General features: G+C 46.4%; 2 protein-coding genes across 2 annotated transcripts; one reads left to right on the plus strand and one right to left on the minus strand.

Moving 5' to 3' along the window:
* Positions 1 to 398: 398 nt before the first annotated feature.
* EARS2 (glutamyl-tRNA synthetase 2, mitochondrial) lies at positions 399 to 12,672 on the minus strand. Its single transcript, XM_081170905.1, has 9 exons — positions 12,522 to 12,672; positions 10,583 to 10,738; positions 8,721 to 8,910; positions 6,818 to 7,290; positions 4,923 to 5,031; positions 4,292 to 4,445; positions 2,796 to 2,926; positions 2,159 to 2,294; positions 399 to 1,003 (listed from the first exon to the last, which is right to left on the minus strand). Exons 1-9 carry the CDS (start codon positions 12,610 to 12,612, stop codon positions 920 to 922), a joined length of 1,524 nt encoding a protein of 507 aa, XP_081027031.1. The 5' UTR covers positions 12,613 to 12,672; the 3' UTR covers positions 399 to 919.
* A 1,420-nt stretch (positions 12,673 to 14,092) lies between these two features.
* On the plus strand, positions 14,093 to 19,942 carry UBFD1 (ubiquitin family domain containing 1). Its single transcript, XM_081170305.1, has 7 exons — positions 14,093 to 14,247; positions 14,946 to 15,221; positions 15,334 to 15,542; positions 16,259 to 16,324; positions 16,502 to 16,607; positions 18,293 to 18,375; positions 19,570 to 19,942. Exons 1-7 carry the CDS (start codon positions 14,223 to 14,225, stop codon positions 19,678 to 19,680), a joined length of 876 nt encoding a protein of 291 aa, XP_081026431.1. The 5' UTR covers positions 14,093 to 14,222; the 3' UTR covers positions 19,681 to 19,942.
* The last annotated feature ends 3,601 nt before the right edge of the window (positions 19,943 to 23,543 follow it).

Genomic DNA, 23,543 nt, shown 5'->3' on the forward strand with positions numbered 1-23,543 from the left:
ACCACAAAGGGTCGCAGGCTAAGCCATTCAAGGTTGCTCATATAGGGATGTCTGAGGAGGGCACCACCCTTGTTCTGGAAAGACATCCCAAAATGGTGCTCAGAGGGGCATAGACCTTTGGAGGCCCTATGCCATGAAAAGATTTTGGTGCCCCCACATATATCTAATTCAAAATATAAACAATAATAAACTGTAAAATAAAATTTTACTTTTTGAAATGAAACGAAAACTACAGTAAGATGGAAAGTAATGTTTATTTTTGCATAGTTGTAGAAATGATGTTTGTGTTCAGCTGCACCATATGGTCCAAGGGGAAATTCCTTCTCTTGATGCCCTAAGCCCATACTTATTTTGCTTAATGCTTAATCCAGCCCTGGGCGTCACATTAAAGATTCATATTGATTTTCAATTGTATTTTATTGCTCCTTTTCACAGAACCAGAGAATTGTAGAGTTGGGAAAGTCCCCAAGGGTCATCTAGTCCAACCTACTGCAATTAATTATCTCTGAGACTGTAATGCAGTAAAAATACCCTTTGAATTCTATGGAACTGGACCCTTGGAGCCCGGTTTGGCTTCCTCTCCTGAGGCTTCCAAGGTTGACGCTGCTCCCCAGCCCCGAAGGAATGCCCAGCTGTGAGGCCACGTGGAAAGCAGTCACAACGGCACTTTGACCTCCAGCCAGTGTTTTTGCTTTTTTATTAATGCCACGTCAGACTCAACTAGAACCGGAAATCCCCTTAGGGTCTCAGTGCCAATGCCAAGCTGCCAACCACAGAGCACTTTTAAAAAGAGAGAGAGAAGTGGTCAGGTCCGTGGCTGTGGGATGCTCTGCAGTCCACAGGAAGGTGTTTGAGCTTCGTGGAAGGCTTGACATGGAAGCTCTATTGAAAGTTCGGTTGGCTGTTTTGCTTCAACAGGTCAGCTGCAAAGGGCTCTCTGGATCCGTGCGCTAGCCTCTCTGGGCCCCAAGGAGACCATCATCTCAGCAACGCTGGGTCCTTCCTGAAATGGACAGGGAGGTTACTCCAGAAAGGGAGGGGGAGCCCTTGCCAACTGGAAAGGAACACCTCCCTACTTGAAAACAGGAGCTCCTGAAGCTTTGTGGAAGCTCAAATCTGAGAGGCCTCCATTACAGCCTTCCCTCTTCCATATTCCTACCACAATTCCATTGACGGAGTGCTCTACAACCTTTCTAGCTGCAGTACTACCACCCCTCCTGAGTAAACGGCCTCGGCCTGAAGGGGCGTCTCCACCTCCATCGTTCTGCCCAGACACTGAGGTCCAGCTCCGAGGGCCTTCTGGCGGTTCCCTCCCTGTGAGAAGTAAGGCTATAGGGAACCAGGCATAGGGCCTTCTTGGTGGTGGTGCCCACCCTGTGGAACGCCCTCCCACCAGATGTCAAGGAAATAAACAAGTATCTGACTTTTAGAAAACATCTGAAGGCAGCTTCCTATGATTTCAGCACTGCCCAATAAATGGAATAACATTTAAAAAACTGGCATCCTGTATTAGGTGTTTAGCTGGCATCTTCATGTTGCCATTCAGGCACAAAGGAAAGACTTGCTTATCAGGGCATGCCTCGGGGTGTGGGGAGGGCTCACAGAATCATAGAGTTGGAAGGGACCCAGAGGATCGTCTAGTCCAATCCCCTGCAATGCAGGAATATGCAGCTGTCCCTGAATGGAGATTGAACCTGCAACTTTGGCGTTGTCAGCACCATGCTCTAACCAACTGAGCTATCCATCCTTATTCTTGGTTTTATTCTAGCTCTAGCTTGACCTGTGGGTTTTTTCTCATACCTTTTCATTATTAATTGTCAGGAACAGTCCATCCGTGTTAACTGATTTCACGTATTTTTATTGTTATAAGCCACCGATTTGCTGAAAATGAGGTACAATTAATTTTAGGTCAGCCTTAGTCAATGTGCTGCCCTCTGTGTTTTGGACTACAACTCGCATCAGCCCCAACATATGGCTAGGGCTCATGGGAGTTGTAGTCCAAAATACCTCAAGTCTACCAGGATGGCTCTTTCGATTATTTTAAAGTAATGTAGCAACTACCACTGAGGTCCATTAGCAGAGCCAAGCCAGCTATTGGCTTTCAAAGCAGAGCAATTCAGATGATGAGATTTGGGAAGTGGGGCCCGGGGAAATTTACCTTCTGGCCACTGAGGGCCAAGCGGAGAAGTCTCATCATGCCACTGTACTGTGTCCCACTTATCTGCTCCTGCAGCCGCCTCAGGTCTTTGCCCAGCTCCTCTGGGGTCAGAGCAGCCACCGGCTGTTCCAGCAACCTTTGGGAAGAAGAGAAGAAAAAAGGATATTACTTTAAACTCATTTTTCTAAACTGTGGCTCAGTTTTCATTTGGAAAAGTTACTGCCAAGTGATTTATCGTATCCATTTTGCAGGGCAGGTTGTTTCACTTGCAAAAGACCCTTCATGTGGCAAGAGTCATAGAATTGTAGACGTGGAAGGGACCACGAGGGTCATCTAGCCCAACCCCCTGCAATGCCCAATATGGGGCTCAAATGTGGGGGAATCTTTTGCCCAACGTGGGGCTCAAACCCACAACCCTGAGATTAAGAGTTTCATACTTTACCAGCTGAGATAATGTAAGGTTCTACTGTTTATTTACCATATGAGGGAGACCGGCTGAAAACAAGCGCTTACTCCAGCATGGAAAGTACCTGCTGTCACTCAGGTGAGGAGGAAGGTGGAGGAGGCCAGACCTCTAGGTGGCTGCAACATCCCAATGGGTTAAAAAAAACAACAGGCAAGGTCCAGGGCAACTCACCTGAGAACCAGCCTTCCTATTTTGTCTGCCTCTGCTGAAATGGTTTGTAGCTCCTCGTGAGGCACGGAGGGCCGGATCCACAAGAAAGAATACTTGGGTGACACCAAGTCCTTGAGGCGGCTTATGTGACCCTGGGGAGGAAGGACCACTGAGGATCAGAGAGACAGGCAGATAGGTTCCCCTGGCTGGAGCCCCCACCCCAACACCACATCTCTCTCTGCCCCACGGCACATTCTTACCTTCAAGGTGAAGAGTTTCCAGCTAGGAAACATATATAGCATGAAGTTCGCCTGGCACCATTATACACCTTTAGGCGCCAGGCAAAAATGTTCCTTTTTAACCAGGCCTTTGGTTGATCTGTTTGACATCCTATAGCCTTCTAAAATGTGGCTCTTTTCTGGGTGTGTGTTATTGGGTTGTTGTTTTTATTCTGATTATACAGTGGTACCTCTAGTTACAAACTTACCATATTTTTCGCTCTATAAGACGCACCAGACCACAAGACGCACCTAGTTTTTGGAGGAGGAAAACAAGGAAAAAAATGTTCTGAATCTCAGAAGCCAGAACAGCAAGAGGGATTGCTGCGCAGTGAAAGCAGCAATCCCTCTTGCTGTTCTGGCTTCTGGGATAGCTGCGCAGCCTGCATTCGCTCCATAAGACGCACACACATTTCCCCTTACTTTTTAAGAGGGGAAAAGTGAGTCTTATAGAGCAAAAAATACGGTAATTCTTTCCGGAGGTCTGTTCTTAACCTGAAACTGTTCTTAACAAGAGGCGTGCTTTCGCTAATGGGGCCTCTTGCTGCTGCTGTGCCGCTGGCACACGTTTTCCGTTCTCATCCTGGGGCAAAGTTCTCAATTCAAGGTAACCACTGTTTAGTGTATTTTTGGTTTCTATGGAAGCCGCCCAGAGTGTCTGGGGAAACCCAGCCAGATGGGCAGGGTACAAATAATAAATTATTATTATTATTATTATTATTATTATTATTATTATTGTTGTTGTTATTATTATTATTATTATTAGTTGTGATCTTTCCTGTGAACCGCCCTGAGATCTCCGGGTATAAGGCGGTATATAAACTCAAATAATAATAATAATAATAATAATAATAATAATGCAAATATTGAGGCACCCAGTCACTCAGTGCCACCGGTGTATGGAAATCATCTGGCTCATTTAAGCCTGTGTATAGAACCTTTGTTCATTATAATGATGAAACACACAGGTGGAGGACACTGTTATTTTTATATATTTTTATTATTTGTAAAGGAAATCTGTGTCTGAGTTAACACTTCGTTATCCCTTAGGAGACGTGCTGTATCTTTTGTGCTCCCAGGATGTGACGCTTTGCGGTGTTAATATTTAGGGCCTTTGTTTACTTTACTTTTGTTATGTTGGCAGTTTATTTAAAAACAAAAAAACACAAGAAAGCAAAGAGGCAGGTGCACTTGTGCACAGACACACACACCCTCTTTCCCCAGCTATGCCTGACTTACCATTCTAAGCAGCAGCACCTGCTCCACGTAGCCCTTCTCAAGGACCTCCCGGTCTACCACCTGGTTCCCGTAGGTCTCCTCCACAGAGGCCTGCACATCTGCCACCAGCTCTTGCCGTTGCAGGTCATCTTCAATCCGACGGGTCAGGTGGATCCTGTGCACACACACACAAAGCCACTTCATAGCATCATACAACTGAAGAGTTGGAAAGGACCTGAGGAGCATTTAATCCATCTCCCTGCAGTACTAGAATATGCAGCTAGAATATCCACATGGGTATCGAACCTGCAGCCTTGACATTGTCAGCAGCATGCTTTAACCGGCTGAGCTATAAGGGGTGGGATGACTTTTTAGGGATACACTTCCTCAGTTTCTCAGCGATGCCTGTTTGCACCCTCTGTGACATCTTGCTTTTTCTTCCCTGAATGCAGCCTGACTTCAAGGAGGAGGCAGAAGAGACCCCTGAGATGGAGGGGGACTGGGCTCCAAGGAAGGGAACAGGGAAGGGGACCAAAAGGTGATGCTCAGCAGAAGCAGACCCCCCCCCCCAGGGGATAAACAGCCCGCACATCAACAGCCAACCAGGAAATGCACAGAAGCTGGTGCTACCCCGCCCCTCTGGTTCCTCCACCTGTTGAACTCGGACAGCTTCTCAAGATCCAGCAGGGCCGAGTGCCTTTCAATCCTGCTCACGTTGAACTCCTCAGTCAGCTCCTTCAACGTCCTGCCCATCCGGTTATCTGCAAAAAAAACCAAGAGTTCTGATTAGATTTTGATTAGATTGATTAAAATCTCAAACAGAAATGGAAATGTGTAGAAGAATACATGACCAAAACATGCTCCAAAAAGAATTTATTGATATGTATAGAATGATTTCACAAAGTTAAGCTAAGCTAAGCAGATATATAAGACTGAATGTTTAATTATTAAGATACAAAAATACTATCTCAATAATACAGTTATAAAATAATAACAAGGAAGTCACGCACGGGTGGAGGGAAGACACAGGGCAAGAAATAAGAAATGGATAGATGTTGGTACATAATGAAATGTGAAAATGTAAATTTACAAATATTTTTTTATATTTTTTTTCATTGTTATATTTTAAAAACTTTAATAAATATCTTTTGAAAGTAAAAAAAATGTAAATTTACAAATATAATGTATATGTATCATTATGTAAAGATTTCATATATATTGCAACATTAATAATAATAATAATAATAATAATAATAATAATAATAATAATAATAAACCCAAGAGTTCCATTGCACTCGTCTTTCACAGCTGCCCACTGGCCGCCATCAGGAGCTCAGGTGAAGCCCATCAGCAAGCAACTCCAATGCAGGCCTCTTGCAAGTGGACCGCCAAGGCCAAGTCTCTCAGCACCCATCAGCTGATCGGCACTACCTCTGATGCCCTTTGGTTTGCAAACAGACCTCAAAGGGATGGCAGCCACCAGTCCACTGCCACACCTTCACCTAAAGTCACCTCTGATGTGGGGAGCAAAGGGGAAAGGGGTATGTGTTGGAAGCAAACAGCTTTGTGGGCTAATTTAGGCCCACAAACTGCAGATCTCCCACTGCTGGGTTAGGCGATGCCTTAGAAACACAGGAAACTGCCTTACCCCAACACTTGACAGGCAGTTGTTCTCTAGGGTTTCAGGCAGGGACTCTTTCCTAGCTCTACCTAGAGGTACCACTGTGGACTGAATTTCTGAGCTGCAACCCCTTCTCCAGAGTCTGGGCTTCCTACATTCAGCAAGGGATTAGACTCCTGCTGCCTTGGTTCCATAAACACATCCCCAGTGCCCCCACTTTACCCTACAAAAAGCATTATTCGGAGCAACAGTTTGCACAACCCACAAGTGCACATTTATTCAAAATTCAATTGCAGTCGTACCTCGGAAGTCAAATGGAATCCGTTCCAGAAGTCCGTTCAACTTCCAAAACGTTTGGAAACCAAGGCGCGGCTTCCAAGTGGCTGCAGGAAGCTCTTGCAGCCAATCGGAACCTGTGGAACCCACGTCAGACGTTCGGGTTCCAAAGAACGTTTGCAAACTAGAACACTCACTTCTGGGTTTGCGGCATTCAGGAGCCAAAACGTTCGAGTCGCAAGGCATTCGACTTCTGAGGAACAGTACAACTACTGAATTTAATTAATTCATCAACATTGGTGATAACTATTTCCACCTCTACCACCAGCCTGCAGCTCCCTTGCCCAAGTAATCCAACTGCCCCCCACTTTGGGACCCACTGGAATCGATGGCACACAACTCTAGGATTCCACGGAGAAGCAACAGCGATGGGCTAAGCAGAAAATGTCCTGGGAGGCCTCAGGAAACCCAGTGACTACCTACTGAGGAGGGACCAGCTCCAGGAGAGACTCCACTGAACACAGTCATTTGCCAAGACAGGGTGAAAAAGCAGGACACCCATAATTTTATAAGCAGGATTCAAATATAAGCAGAGAATTCACACCAACTGAGCCAGCCGGCTGGGGTGCCAAGGGCTACGGCCTCCTTACCTGCAAATCCAGAGCCACAATTTGTCATGATGTCCAGCAAGGCTTCAGGCAACCAGCCATCCTGCGCAAGCTGCTCCACAAAGATGTCCCCTTGCCTCTTGGAAAGTTTGCTGCCGTCTTTGTTCAGGAGCAGCGGGAGGTGGCCAAATTGAGGTGGGTCCCAGCCAAAGGCCCTGTAGAGGAGGAGGTGCTTGGAGGTGGAGATGAGCCACTCTGCCCCCCGCAGGACATGGCTGATCCCCATGACGTGGTCATCCACCACGTTGGCCAGGTGGTAGGTGGGGAAGCCATCGCTCTTCAGGATCACCGGATCCCCTTCGACGCTGGCGACAACGTGCTTGCTCCAGCCGTGGATCAGGTCGCAGAAGGGTTCCGAGTTCTCCTCCAGGCGGAAGCGCATGACAGAGTCAGCGCCCTGAGACACCTTCTCAGCCACCTGCTTGGGGCTCAGGTGGCGGCACCTGTTGTCATATCTGTAAGGAGAGGGGCAGGGTTAGGAATCACATCGGAAGCAGCAGCAGCAGCAGAAGGCTTCATCTGTAACCTAAGCTGCTGGTTCTCATTCAACTGAACCAACACAAAACTCCAAGGCTTTGAGAAACCCAGAATCCCAGCTGACCGGACCACCCAGCCTTTGATGGAGGCAGGAAACATGTCTCCAGAACTTGTACTTTTACAGGGGTTGCACATTGGCACTTTGGAACTCCCTGCCTGTTGATTTTTTTATTATTCATTTGCAGTATTTATAGCCCACAGTATTTTCAATCCCGGAGTGGGGAACAAAGCAATGAAAATAAGGAAAAACAACGTATAAAAGTCACAAAATCAGGTACAATAAAAGACTACGGTAAACAAGGAAAATTACAGGAACGAAAAGCCTGTATTTCCAATTTAACCAAATACCTAGGTAAAAACAAGCAAATCATTCGAGCAGATTTATTTCAAACAGATCCATTGTGATGTAGTGGTTAGTGTGTTGGACTAAGACCTGGGCGGCTGGGGTTCGAATCCCCACTCAGCCATGGAGCTCAATTGGGGGGTGGGGGGCTGGGCCATTCACTGCCTCTCAGCCTGGCCTACCTCACTGTCTGTAAGGATAAAAAGAGGAAAGGGAAAATCATGTATGCCACTTTAAGCTCCTTGAAGGAAAGGTGGGATATAAACATAAGAAAAAGAAAAAAGAAGACAAACAGATGGTCTTAGCGATAGTTCCCACCCCCTTTTCAATTATGGCTGCTGACTCTGTCCCTCTCTGTCTCTCCCACAAAGAGAACCTGTACTCTGTGGCTTTTGAACAACTTAACACATTTTGCCCCTGCCCCCAAACCCTCCAAGTTCTCACTCTGAGCAGGATAAATTGTTGCCCACAAGCAGCCATAGCAAAAGATCTCCCAAGCCCTTCTCCACAGTAGCAACAGAGCAATGAACATATACTAAGGAAATTTGGGGAGGGGGCGTCAGGCCACAGCTAGTGCTTCTCTCTCCTTTTAGATTCACAGAATTAGTCCAACTCCTTGCAATGCATTAGCCAAAGGTCCTTGCTCTATTGTTCCAGATACTGCTGGAGATTGAGAAACAGGCCCCTGAAGCCGATAAGCCTGATAAGGCAAATACTGGCCTTTCCCGGCCATCAAGGCCATCCCTGAGTGTAAGCATGCTGGATCAAGGCCAGAAGTCCACAGAGCCCCACACGGACAATTCTTTGGACTCACTCAGCCCTGCCTCCTGATTCCCCATCAGCCAAACGTCAGCCCCCATCCCACCCGCATTCAGGACTCTCCTTGGAAGAACGCAGAATTGTCAAAGGCAGAGATGTGTAGCAATCCTGCGGTGGAGCAGGACCCAGGTTGCATCAGCAGCCATGCAGAGAGCACACCCAGTCTAACCTCCACCTGATCCTTACCGCGGCGTCTGCCGGTTCCTCAGAGCCTCTTTCTTCAGCAGCTCCAGGCGCTGGGGGGTGCAAAAGCAGCGGTAGGCAGCCCCCTTTTCCAGAAGCAGCTCTGCAGCTTCCCTGTATAGGCTGAGTCGCTGGGATTGCTGGTAGGGGGCCACTGGACCGCCCCGGCGAGGGCTCTCTTCGGGTGGGATGCCTGCAAGGGGAGGCAGGGGACAGCTCTTCAGAAGCAACCAAGAGCAAAGGGATCCCAAACGTGGTCCACCCTGCCCTCCCGTGGACCACTTGGAAATTGCTGAGGATGGTCAAGAGCTGCTGCCGCCAGGCGCAAGGTGTGCTGCCCACTCGCCTGCCATTTTGTCACCCCCCTCAGTCATGACACCCAGGGCGGACTGCTCCCACCGCACCCCCCTTCCTACGCCTCTGGGGGAACTCGAGTGCAAGTTTAGAAAAGTGCAGACAGAGATAGTCTTACAGTGACTCAGATCATTTAAATCCCAGAGAGGCTTGAAGTCCCCACATCCCATAATCACATGATGATTTTATTAGGTGAAGGAGTGGTGACTCATTATCTGCTCCCCTGATTTTTTTTTAAATCCCCATTCCCAGGTCACTTAAATCCCAACTCGTTGGACTGTGCTGCAGCCCAGTGGTCAATACACACATTTCCCCCTTTTAAACAAGGTTTTTCTGACGGAAATACCTATAGCAAGAGTTAGAGGAAGATAGCCCAAAGTATAAAAGGGCAGGCAATCTTGCAAAAGAGGTCCAACCCTCAGGCACGAGTGGGCACCCCAGTGACAAAAGCATCAATAAGTAGGCAGGTGAGTTAGGCACCTGTGAGAGTGCAGCCACAGGGCGAGGAGGCCAGAGCAATCAACCCTTTCCCTTTTTGGATCTTGCAAATCCCAACATTCCAAACAGAAAAACTATAACTAAGAAAATGCACATTATGCAGGTGAGAAAACAAATCAAGTGTGGGAGGGAGCCATCCAATTTCTGAACACAGAGTGTCAGATGTACAATTCTTTGCTTGCTGGACAGAAGTCACATGTGTCTAAAGTGTGGTGGATAACTCACCATCAGCAAATAAATTTGTTTCCTTGAGGCCAAGGCAGCCGACCTGGAGATTGTGTTTTGCTTGGTTTTTTTGCAAGTAAGCAAGGAAACAAGGAGAGGGGAGTCTGAGTCCCTTTCTATTAGGTTAAGCATCAGGGAGGGTGGATAACTTGCTGAGAGTGATGGGGCAGCTGTCCTGTTCTCCAAGGTGGTTTATGATGATGGGGGGGGAGAGCGGGGGTGGCGAGAGGAGGGGGCTGGAATATTTTCTATTTCCCCACTCCCTGGATAAGACAGAAAAACCAAGAACAAAGAGACCTATATTGGCTCCCAGTACGTTTCCGAGCACAATCCAAAATGCTGGTGCTGACCTTTAAAACCCTAAATGGCCTCGGCCCTGTATACCTGAAGAAGCATCTCCACCCCCAACATCCAGCCTGGACACCAAGAGCCAGCTCCGAGGGCCCTCACTGTGAGAAGTGAAGCTACAAGGAGCCAGGCAGAGGGCCTTCTCGGTAGTGGCACCCACCCTGTGGAACGCCCTCCCATCAGATGTAAAGAAGATAACAAACTATACAATCTTGGGAAGACATCTGAAGGTAGCCCTGCATAGGGAAGTTTTAAAATGTTTAATGCAACCCAGTCAGATGGGCGGGGTATAAATAATAAAATTGTTATTATTATTATTAAGGATCTGATCATCTTGCACTGCTTCCCTGAGGAAACCTGGCAAAGGATGCAACCCCACACACTGTTTGGCCCCTGTGTTAGAGCCTGAACTGCACGCATGTGTGGGGAAGAAGAATTACCTGCCCATTCCAGCATATCTTCTATGCCTTCAGCAGCCCCGGGCACCACCCGGCTTTGGTCTGTGTCCTCCAGTCTGAGGATGAAGCTCCCTTGGTGTTTCTTGGCAAAAATGTAGTTGTACAAAGCAGTCCGCAGGCCACCTAGGTGCAGGAACCCTGCACAGCACGTAGAAAAGGAAGAACAGGGTACATGAGGCACAACTCTGGTGCTATAATCCGAGGCTGTTTGCTGTTCTAGCTGAAAAGAGAACCTCCACATCAAGAGTCATTCCACTTCCAATTACATGAGCAGGAGAGAAGTGAATGGTTTGAAATGTGCAAGCAGTTGAAAAATATCTTCCTTCTCAAAATAATATTAGAATTCAGGGTGGCTGGTTCAGAACATGCAATGCATATCACAGCCCCAAGAGAAAGAGGAGACTGTTTACTTAGTTAACTTTAAAAAGAGGAATAGGCAAAAGTAGGGAGAAAAGGTGTGCTGAGAGATGTTAACAGTGAAATGGAACTCCATGTTCAAGAGTGTTGGGATTCGCAGGATGCTGAGTAAGTCTGCAGGCTTCAACAGGCTGATGCAATACTCTGTGAAGTGCTGGGTCAGAGTGACTCAGCAGGAATGTGATTGGCTATCACCTGTTTTAAAAGGAAAGCCTGTTCAACAGTAATTCTGGTTGTGCTGTGCTGTGGTGTGGTGGTGCTGTGGTGGAGAGTATTCGTTTGCCTCAAGGTGCAGGCACTCTGTTTGAACTGCTTTTGTAAATACTTGTATATAGCTCACATTAAAAGACTGCACTAAAGAACCTGGGACTCTGAGCATTCTGCTAAAAGCGCTGCGAGGAATTCGCGACAAAGGGCAGTCTACCTCTGATTAACAAAGGATTATGAGCTTCCCAGAAACATGCACTTGGCCTTTTTGGGATGCAGCTGTGATGGAATAGAATTTCCACCTTCTGCAACCAGCACTGTTATGATGGCAGTTGCAAGGCAAACTATATGGAGATCACCAGGTTGGGGAAGGCTGAATAAGATAGGTTTTCGGTCTGATCCATGCACCTGGGCAATTATTGTGCTATCCCCACATATCCAACTTCACCTGGGCTCAGGGACTTTCAACCACAAGGGTAAGCAAACTTCAGGCTTCCATGATCTACTCTGATTTCTACTGAGACACCTTTGACAACCCCCCCTTTGTTTTTGTTCATCCCACACCAAGGGCATAACAGCAGCCTCTCAGCTCCAAGGACAGTCATAAAAACCAAGAGGCATTCAATTAGGCCTGCACAACTCATGATTCATGAAGCGGACTAGATCCCACCATTGGTGGTTACTTATATATAACTCAATGAGCAAGTGTGTAGCGGTCAGAGGCCTAGGATCTTGGGAGACCACATTTTTTAATGACTAAGTTGTTTTTAATATAGTTTGAATGCTGTAACCCATCCTGGGACCTTAGTGTGAAGGGCAGGTAAAAAAATTAATTGATACTTATTAATACTTGTTATATGGCTATGCATAATCATTTAGACATAGCACGGTTCCCATTTATAGCCAACAACAGTGTATTACACAAACCTCCAATGACTCATGCATTGCTATAGAATGGGTTATTTCCCTTTCCCTGATGGGTTCTCTTAAACCTGTTTCAGACTATCCCTTTGTTGTTGATGATGATGCCACAGTTACAGCTGCGGGGTTTGTTCTCTTTTTATTTCTCTGCACATCCTATTGACTTTTTACAGCTGTAGTTTCAGCAAACCAGCAAACACGTATTTTTAAAAATATGATAACAATATTCGATTTGGCGAATCGCTTTTGCAAACTGCCCGGGAAGGCAGCACGAAAGCACCCGAATAACCCTAACCATGTCAGGCAGCGGCCCAAGGAAGTCTCCGCGGCTTCGGCAGCTTGGCGAGGAGCTCCGCGTGGCTCCGGGGCAGCTCACCTGTGGGGCTGGGCGCGAACCTCACCCGCACGCCGGACCCCCGGACTGCGCCTCGTAAGGCATCCCCCGCCGCTGCAGCCCCCAGTCCCATGGCGGCGGCGGCAGCAGCGGCCTCCCAGCTGTAGACTCAACAGGCAGCGGCAGAAGCGCACGTGGTCTAACACAAGGCCCCGCCCCCCGCGCTCCATTGGCTACATCCTGTCGGTCATTCAGTTTCCGACAGGAACAAGGGGCGGAGCCAGACTTAAAGAAACAGCGTCCTCGCTGCGGCCGCAGAAATGAGGCAACGCCGAAGTGGGACCAAATACTATCAGTTTTACTTTTTTTAAAAAATTATTTTAAATTTTCAATAGTATCTTTCTTTTTCTATTCTATATTAAGGGGAGGAAGAGAGGGTGGATTTATTTTTTATATACATTATTTTTGCGGGGTTTTTTGGTGGGGCTAATAGAACCTGGATCAAGCTGTTCCAATCAGTTTATTCTTTATATACGTGTGTGCGTATTTATATTATTTATTTCATAAAATGTGTACACTGCCTGATTGTAAAAAAACCACACCTCTTCAAGCAGTTTACAAAAATAAGAAACAATATATATGAAACAATTATCAATAAGACAAGTTAGCAACAATAATCTAAAACTTTAGTATATGGCAGCACAGCAAATTAGCTAGAAGGCTGACCACTGGTGTCTCCTTTGCAACCTGCTTGGGGTGGGCTTCCAAGAGGAGGATGCACCTAATTGGCCACTGCCCCTATAAGAGACAGGCTTGCAGCGGAGCTCCAAGGGCCACCCTTCTCTAGGTAAGACCACCTTAGCTGAGAGGCAGAGCAACTGCCTGCCATGCAAAAGGTCCTGGGTGGGAAAGAGTCCCTGCCAGAGTTCCTGGAGACTGGCTGTGCTAAGTAACTATGTTCCTGTAAAAGCAACCAGTGTCTTGTGGCAAATTTTATTCTGATTAGCTTCCATTTATTGGCTGTCTGGTCCTGTGTTCTCCTGCTCCACTGAGGCTCTTTTGAGGCGTTTTGAGAACTTGGCTTTTGATAGTGCTGTTTTTATTAGCTGTATTGTAATACACGTATTTTTAATATTGTTTTAGTTCTGTCAGAGTTTAATTACTTTTCAATGGTTGTCTTATATATATATTTAGCTTTTTTGTATTTTATCTGTGTTGTTTTTATTTGTGGAAGCCACCCTGAGTCGCCTTGTGGGGTAAAAGCAGGATATAAATACTGTAACAAGAAGAGACAGAGGCGGCAGCAAGAAGGCGGTGGTCAAAACTGTGTCAAATATTTAATAAATAATAATTAAATAATATTTATTTATTTTTACTTTTTTTTAAAGCGTCATTCCCTTTTCTATCTTTCTTTAAGGCTTTTCCACCGCCTCTCCAGTTTGGGCGACTTACAAAACCAAACCACGTGGAACTTCAACGCTACAGCGGAGCAGCCTCCACCAACTTCGTGCCCTCCACCGGGCTTTTGGACTACAACTCCCATCAGCCCCTGCCGCCACAACAGCCATGTTGGCTGGCTGACTGTGAGGAGAAGGTGGCGGCGGGAGCCGTAGTCCAAAACATCCGGACCGGCGAGCGAAGGTTTCGAGGCGGAAGGGGCGGGCTACGGAGGCCGACGGAGGCCAATCCGGACCGCCCGGCGCTTTTCCCGGCACCCCCCCGGGCGGGTTGTACACAATCATCATGGCTGCCGCCTCTGCCACCCCCGGTGCGCGCGCGAGAGAGAGCGGGGTCCGCCAGGGGCGGGGGCGCGCGGAGGGAAACAGGGGGCAAGGCCTGGGCTGTACACATTGGGGGTGGGCGACCCCCGGCCTTCCCTCTCCCCTTGCCAGGGCAGCCCCAAACTCCCCCCTCAAGGCAGCGACTAGGCTGGGTTGGGCTGGAGGTTCACCCTCACCTGCCTCCCCTCTCTCGGCCTCGTGCCTTGAGCCACTTTTTCCTAAAGCGCCACCCACCCAGGAAAGATTCGGAGGGTCTTCCTCGGGGGAGGCGCCCTGGCACGAGGGAGGGGAGTTTCCCAGGCGGGTAGCCGAGGTCTGCCTGGCTTCAGCCCTGACACGGGCTGGGCCCGCTAAATTGGGGGCGGGTGCAGAGGCGGGGGGGTGTAGGGAGAAGCACTGCAAGGCATAGGAGTGAGGAAAGTAGTGTTCTGCTCATCAAGCGGGTACAATTGGGGGAGGCACTCCAGTACTGGAATAAGTGCTATTAAACAAAGAGAAAATAGTTACTGTTGGGAGTGTTTTGAGCTGACTCTGTACCTTCCGCTGACATCATTCAGCCCTGACTGGATTGGTGGGGGTTTTTGTTTTTATTTTGAGTGTTGCCCCAAAACATCGCATAAGGAGTATGTATACAGATCCCACCTCTCTCAAGGGGGCTGTTCTCATTTGTTTCCTTTCTTTGCAGATTCGGATGACACCAGCATGGATGCAGAAGCTGAGAATCCGCCTCTAGACTGCAGGGATGGCAGCGATCCTCTTTCTGCTGAGAAACCTTTGGAGACTGATGATCCTCAAAGTGATCCACCTGACCCACAGGCTTCTGTCAGCAATGGCGGCGATTCTGAGATTGGGAAAGAGCTGGTTGAGCTAAAAATTATCTGGAACAAAAATAAGTATGACTTGAAGTTCCCACTTGATAACACAGGGGCTGACCTGAAGCAGAAAATCCACTCACTCACAGGTGAGGCTGTCTGTGTTTTATGGAGAGGTAATTCTACCACGTGACCTTCCCATCATATCTGGAAGAAATTCCTGCGTTAAAAAGTCTTCCCTGTTGATTCCTTCTTTGCTAGGCCTTCCACCTGCAATGCAGAAGGTCATGTTCAAAGGACTTCTACCAGAGGATAAAACTTTACGGGAAATCAAAGTGATCAATGGAGCAAAAATAATGGTGGTTGGCTCAACTATCAATGATGTCTTGGCAGTAAACACACCAAAAGATGCTGCTCAGCAGGAAGTGAAATCAGAAGAGACCAAAAAGGAGCCCCTTTGCAGACAAAAGGTTGGTTACAACTGCCAGTCTAGGTAGCTTGTTTGGACTGAAGGTGTACATGGATCTCCCAGGTAAAATGGGAGTACCCCTTTTGACCATAGACCAGTTAAAAGGAAGGACCTTGAGGTCCATGTGCTTTGGTGAAAGGTTAACTTGAAGCTCCTTATCTTGATAATTCCTGCAGCAGCCTTCTGGTTAGATCACTATTCCAATAACTCAGAGAGCAAGTTGCCTAAAAACTATCTGCAAGTCCAAGGTTGAAGAGCCATTTGAACTCTATTTAACTTTAGTGGAACGGACAGTGTAGTGACTGTAATTTAACAATAAATAACATTTTGTAGCCAAATGGTGCTGCCCTTTAGGTAGTCCTGTTGAATTTGGCCGATAGCTAATTCTGCTATCAACTGGCCAGTTTTGAGGTGGGAATCTCTGTGAGACCTTTTCATGCTTTCCTTTGCAAAGTTACTAATGTGATAGTTTTCACCAAAGTTGTGGTGTAAACTCTTGCATTTTAGGGAAGTGTGTGAATTTATAACGACTGATAGACAGAATACATACTATGCATTTCTTGATTGCATTTGGATTGTGTGACTAAGATAAGAGGTAACTAGTTGCCTGTGTATCTTCTTGAAATTCTTAAAAATCTCAGTATGTTAGCAAGTAGGTAGATGGGAAAATCTTCTAGGCTTTTGTCATGTTTATTTTTTATTTCCGCTTTGTTACAGCAACACAGGAAAGTGTTAGATAAAGGAAAACCTGAAGATGTGATGCCTTCTGTCAAGGGTGCCCAGGTGTGTGAGTAGGCTGTATCATTGTCGAGGTCCATAGGAGCCAGTGGCAGTTTCTGGGGCTCTTCCTTCTCTCTACACTTGTGTCCTGTAGAGGAGGGTGGCTTTTTTAACTTTGTGCTGTAAAGCTGGCAGAAGCTTCCTGTTGTTCACAGAAGACCTCTGTTCTCGACTTCTTAGGAGCGCCTGCCAACTGTTCCTTTATCGGGCATGTACAACAAATCGGGTGGAAAAGTGCGGCTCACCTTTAAACTCGAACAAGATCAGCTCTGGATTGGCACTAAAGGTAGGTGCTCAAAATTATATACTTTGGGGGGACCTGAAGACTTATCTCTGGGAGAGTACTGATGGCATGTTTAGTGTTTCACAGCTGACCCCTTGCAAGATTTCTGAGCCTGTAGAGTCATCTTATTCGGGTGATGGTTTAGGAGCAACAGGTAGAAATATGCTACAGTTCACGTGAAGCTTGAGCAGAAAAGGCATTGGTGATTTAGATACCCTAGAGTGCATTTCCTGTACATCTTTGGCCAATCAATAATTTGGCCCGCTTGAAGGGTTTGACCTACCTAATATATGAGGGCTTTTGTGGCACTTCAGTGTTTAATACTCTGCCTGTGCCCTTTGTGTCTGTTGTGCAGGAGTCTTTTTGTGGTGGGGAGTTGAGCTGCTTGTGTCCCAAGAACCATCCTGGAGGGAGACTCTGAAAGTGCTGAAACATTGAGAGCACTGGCATTCTGCACACACGCACGCCAGTGGCACTTTGTTTATTTATATACCACTGTCTCATAAATATCAGAACATTGCACAGGGGCTGGGCAGAGTGGGGGACCATTAAAAGCAGAACTTGCAGTGCAGAGGGTCCTTAGAAAGAGATTTTGTTGATCTGGCTGGCTGGTTGAACTCTGTGTAGTATTTTAGTGGCTCTGTAAGCTGCACTTCCTGCTCGTTTCAGCCCCAGGCTTTCTTTAGATGCAAAACTGGATTGAGCAGGCATGATGCGTGGAGTTGAAAGGGCTAAAGAGTCTGTGGGAAATTATGGGTATTTCTGAGTTTCATTTAACAAGGCTAGTTGAGGAGCAGCATACTTTTGCTACACTCTGGTTTCCATTGAAAGCTGGGGCTTACTAGTTTAGATGTTTTTGACCCTCACACAGAGCAACAGGCACCGTGTAGCCTATACTAAGCTGTTGTATCTCCCATTTGGTTTCAATAGCAGCTAAGCTCATGCTTAATTCTCACCAGATGAAATTAATGGGCACAAAGTGCCTTTGGCCTCAGTCACAACTGTGGTTGTGTAATCTCTGTATTATGACTTCTTAATGGTTACTGATATGACTGAATAATATTCTAATGCAGTAATGGCCAATTTCATTATATGGGGTTTGGTTTTTCCCAATCCAACTCCTTAACAGTAGGAGCACTTCAACCATCACCTGTTCTTGCAGCAGCCCACCTGGGGAGGGTCAGGCACCTGGTAGTTCACATCTCTGCCTGGCAAATGGCCCTACCATTGGGGAAAGAGAGAGACCATCTGAGTGCCTCAGCAGGGGGATCTTCTCCTTTTGCAAAAAGGCACATCTGTTGACTAGGACAGATGTGAAATGTGACACTCTATTATGCTGGCCTTGGACCAGCTTCACATAGGGAGGAAATATGCTGATAAGAGGTTGAAATGCATTCTCATTTTGTCGCTGTGTGGTGTTGCAGACAGACCATGCTTTTGTTTTGTTTCTTTAATTCTATCTGATTTCTTGCCACCGGAATGGTTTAGGGGGTGAACTAGGGAAACAGCAAGAACTTTAAGGATTAAGCTGCATATGGGGTTTATAAACTTCTTTTGTCTGGTGCAGTTTTGAGAAAGCCTTTGCTTTTTCATACATTCTGATGGGATGGAGAAGGTCTGGAAGGAAGAGCGGAGGAATGGTGTGAAATGTCATCCTGCCCAAGTTGACATGTTTTATTTCAATGCAGAAAGAACAGAAAAGTTGCCTATGGGGTCTATCAAGAACGTGGTGAGTGAACCTATCGAAGGACATGAGGATTATCACATGATGGTAAGGAACGGTCCTCTGCAAATACTGCACCTGAACTTTTGCAGATGTTAAGCCCAGGGTTTCAGGAGAAAACTACATTCCTATGAGCAAAAGCAGTCAGCATAAGGGCTAATTCAGAGAGAATCCTTTCTTCCTTCTGTACCCTTCATGCAGCACTCTTCATAGAGAGGATCATATTCCCTGCTTTTTACCCTGCAAGAAGACTCAGCATTCAGTGAACTCCCATGAATTGTCTGCTTCTCTTCTATTTTCTACGGAGGAAGTACTTCTCCCTTCAGTGGACAGAAAAACACAGGGGCACAGGGCCTCTACTTACATAACAATCTCATTAACTCTTTGGTTTATTTGCCACTTGAAAGGAGAGTTTATGCGTCTCCTTCTCTTTCCTCCTCTCACAAATAGAACTGAAGTTGGTGTTGAGTTGAGGACCAAGGGGTGTGTTTGTGGCCCTCTGGATGTTTCTGAACTACAACTCCCATCAGCTAGCATGGCCAGCGGTCAAGAAGGATGATCATGATTGGAGTTGTAGTACAGTTTGGATGCAGCAGCTGACTGGTTTGCACAAGTGCAGGAGTAAATAATTGAAGCAGAACACCTGGGGGGGGGAGGTGCAATGTGTGAGCACAGAGCTCATTCCAGAAGCACCAAACCGTGATTTGGCTTTTATATTCTGAACCCAGTTGGCAAAATGCATAATGTCTCTGCGTGTGAACAAAGTAGTATCCGGTTAAGATTCACCTTTCTTGAGGCAAGCCGATATTCTCTGCCTCAACTACTTTGTCTGTAATATGGAGATGCTGGTGTTAGTGATGGCCTACATTGCTTGGTTGTTGTAAGGGTTTGGGGATAACGTACGTGAAATACTTTGAACCCCTGAATATGTATAAACAGAAAGTGTCTGATACCAGTTGCTGAAAACCACAGGAGGAGAGAGTGCTCTTGTGCTCAAATCCTGCTTGTGTGTTTCCCAAAAGAGGCATCTGCTTCGCTACTGGAAGAACAGAATGCTGAACTAGGTGGGCCATTGGCCTGATCCAGCAGGCCTTTCTTATATTCTTCAATGTTTTGAGAGAGAGAACTGCTGCTCCTCAGGAAACTGCTGGATCTGGCTTGGTCCCAGTGTTGAATGAGGTGGCCATAGTTTGAGAGACCTTAATCCTGAGCCTCCTGTTCTTCTTCTCCCACATCTTCCAGGCCTTCCAGCTGGGTCCTACTGAAGCCTCTTACTACTGGGTCTATTGGGTGCCTACTCAATACGTCGATGCCATCAAGGACACAGTGCTGGGGAAGTGGCAGTATTTTTGAAGGCACGCTCACCTCTGGCACTGGAGACTGACATGAACCTAAGGACACTGCTAGGAGAGGCCTGGACATGGGTCGTCCTGGAACTTCTTATCGATACGATCTCAAAGAGGCCTGGGAGGACGCCAGAGGTGGGGATCTCTCGCCATTAGTTTATTTTTAACTTAAAAAGTGCAGCAGCAGCCTTTGTTCGGCAGCCCAGCTTCAACCATATTTAAAAACAAAAAGCAAATATGATGGAAATCAATAAACCTTAATTCACAAACCACTGTGTGTAATACACTTTAACTGTGCCAGGTGTACTAGCCCTTCTGGTTTTCTGTTTCTGCAAGGAGAAAAACGCTGACACACCGCTGAGGATTTTCTACATGATTTGGACAAGAGACAGATATTTTCGTAACTCTTCATTAACAAGCATTATGGTTTGTTTTGAGGTATGCGCTTGTGACTGGGAGCTTGAGAAGTAGGTTTCTCTCTCTCCTTTTTAATACTAAAAGAAAACTTTTAAATGGTATGCAAACTTGGGGTTTCAGAAGCCATATCTTCCTTGTCCTTAAGTTTCCTGGTAGCTTTTCTGGTAGCAAAATGGGACAACTCTCACTCTTAACCCAAAGATGCTTGACTCCTTTTTCAGATGCTGGCAATGATTCTTTAGTGGAGTTTTTCATGCCTGTTACTGAGAGGAAGGAAGCTTAATAACGCAGGAGGCTTGCAGCCATGCTGGACTGTTGCTTACTCTGTTCTGTGTTCCGCCATTCTCTTTCTCCCTTTCTGCTACCATTATTAGGGGGATCTAGACTGCCTTAAGAAGCATTTCTTGGCTTTCCCTGTTGTTACCGAGAATTACTTTGCAGCTAGCTTGTGGGTTTGTTATCTCTTGTTTTACGTATAACATTTGCTCTGCATCCAGACCGCATCCAGTATCACCCCAGCATCAGTGGGGCCTCTGAATGTGTGTACAGTCACACAGCTGCCTCAATGTGCTCAGAAGGGAGGTTCCTCCCTGTGTTCAAAGAAGAGACACGACTGGTCTGTGTGAACATATGTTCTCTCCTGCACATTCTAGAGATGCTTGGGTTTGCAGCTGTTATCTACAGCAAGAGAGCACATTCTTCACACCCTTTAATATGAGGTTAGTAGCATTGTCAAATGTTTTAGCAACTTTTCCATAAAACGGTGGTTAAAATTGAACAAAGTGGTAGTCACTTGCTTTTTGTTCATTATACCAGAACACTGCTCCACTGCGTGGCCTGTGGTGACTGAGGAAGACACAAATTTGCTTTAGAATACAGGTTTTTTTCTGTTTGGTGCTCTTTATACCATATTTTCAGCTGAGCGAGTAGCTGGCCATCACCCTGTTCCTTGGCCCACTTGGGGGACCCTCAGGTGTCCTTGTACCCTGTCTTCCAAGTAGGTGTTCCTTGAGTCTTTGCCTAGGTGAACTTGGAGTGTGGCTTAACGTCATGATTTGCATTGATCCTGGTAGGAACTGAACCAGAGTGAACTGTCATTCCAGCCTAGCTCATTCAGGATAAGTTCCCTGAGGTTCATGTTTTTTAAGAACAACTCAGACAAATTGCATCCATAGACCTCCCTTGTTCAGTTGAGTTGGCCATCTTATTTTCTGCTGAGCTATTGTATAAACCTTTTTGTGCCTGGTGGGGGCACATTTCAAGAACCCTTGAAGTAATTTTGACTTCTGTGCCATCTAATTTTGTGGAAGTGACCAGTCTGGTTTTGATGATTGATTTCCCCGCTACTAAACATCACCAGGTGTGAATAGAGATATATAAAACTTCAAATGTTAATGCCATGGTTGGGTCAGGGCATGTTTTCCTGGAGAAAAAACAGGCATTTGGAGAAATTGAAATTTATGCAATTCTTTCTTACCAAACCTAAACCCAAGGCTATTACTACTAGCTATCCTGCATTTCATTCATGAATCTAAGAAGTATTGCAGTAGTCAATTGACTATAATCCTTCAAGTGCTACTTTCAAAAGCTTTTTATTCATCATCCTAGTAGTAGAAAAATATTGCATTACAGTTTTTTCAGTCTTTCCTCAAATGCCAAGTTTTTACAATACCCCCCCAAGTATATGTGTTAGGGTACCCAATTATTTTACACATCTCTACTAGTAACTCATAACTCCTACTTGCAACTAGTAACCTTAAATACTTACAGAGTAAGGTTGGCTGCAATTTTAGCTAGGAATCGCAAGTGGGCAGAGTGCCGCTGCTCTCATGTTTCTGCTTGGAGGTTTGCACAGGAATTTGGTCAGCTGCTTTGAGAACAGGATTGTACTAGATGGGCAACCTTTGGCCAGACCCAATGGGCTTGTCCTCCATTCACCAGATCAGACAGTTGGTCTATATAGTTCAGTATTTACACTGGCTGTGGCTGTCCGGGGTTTGAGGCAAGCGTCTTTTTCCAGCCTTAATTGGAGGTGCCATTGGGGACTGAACTTGGAACCTTCTGCATGCAAGGCAGACACTGTACCACTTACAGCTCTTCTCCCTTCTGATTTCCTCATCCCAGGCTCCTTTGAAGGAAGGCTGCCTTTTAACTACCTGTCTATCATGGTATACTTCTCCTTAGTGCTGTAGTTCAATTCAAGGGTCGTTTGCCTCTGGTTTTCTTTGATCCCTGTGGTGCCCATCGTGAGCATCCTTTGTTGTGCATGGAGGGTGAGCCTCAGTCTGAGCTTTAGCTGCACCTGAAAACACCCCTGGCCCAGGTCTGTACCTTCTAGATTAGAAGACTACTTGATGTGAGCATTTCTAAACATTAGAGATCAGGTGTCAATGTCACCTGTCTTCTGCAAACATGTATCCCTGTCTGTTCCATTTCCATGAAAGTGACCTTACGGGATGCATCCACACAAATAATTACAACTAGTATTGAGGTTGTTTGTGCTTTAGGGGACGAGTGGGAAGCTGTAAGAAGGTGTGTGCCTTACATCTGTATTGTTGGCAGCTGTTTAGGAGCAGGAGTCCCTTTCCCCCCACAAGGGGGACTATACCGAGTGATGCTCAGGTGGGGCAGGGGCAGAAGAGGCCACTCTCTTTTGGTCTTTCTCTTTTGGTCTGCTTTCTAGAGACATCCTGCTTTAGGAGAACAGGAGGGACATCAGGGCAGTTTCAGGGTTTCAATGGCTATGTTCTCTCTCCAAAGTTGGTGGCAGCCTGCCTGTGAATATCAGTTTCTGGGAATTGTGAGTGAGGGAAGTGTTGTTGCTCTCAATTCCTGGTTGTGGGCTTCCCTTTGGGGTATATGATTGGCCTCCGTGAGAACATGAGGCTGGACTTGATGGGCCCCCTTGGTCCTGATCCAGCAGCCTGGTTCCTCTCAATGTTCTTATATTGAAGGTAGTGGGTAATTGTGACATGTGGAAGGGAGTCTGATATGTGCAATACCAAACTGTTTGGCTGTTCGCTCCAGCTCCTTCCCGCAAGTGCTTCAACCCACCTTCTCAAGGAGTATGGCCTCTCTCTAGAAGGCAGAGCAACAATACAAGTAAATAGCATAGGAGTCCTGACAGTGGGTTGCCTGCTTCCTTGTGTACAAGGGCAGCTGAAGGTTTCCAAAGGACTTGCGCTAGGCTGGTTTCTCTCCAAAATTAACATTAAAGTGGCTCAAATCTTTCCCAGGAACATGCAGTTTAAAAGTGACTATGTACTTGCAAATTTCCAAGTGCTTCCTATTTGTGCAGCTAAAGGCACAATTTGTAACGGGCCATAAGTGCAGATAACGTGGATGACATGGTCTATCCTTTTATAAGATGATGTGCTGATGTCATGAGTTGCTTTCCAGTCTTTATATGTGAAGGGCATGTCTGCATAATTGGGGATGTGGGGAAACATCTGC

The sequence above is a fragment of the Podarcis bocagei genome (assembly GCF_964188305.1).
Source record: "Podarcis bocagei genome assembly, chromosome: 14".
NCBI classification, from domain to species: Eukaryota; Metazoa; Chordata; class Lepidosauria; order Squamata; family Lacertidae; genus Podarcis; species Podarcis bocagei.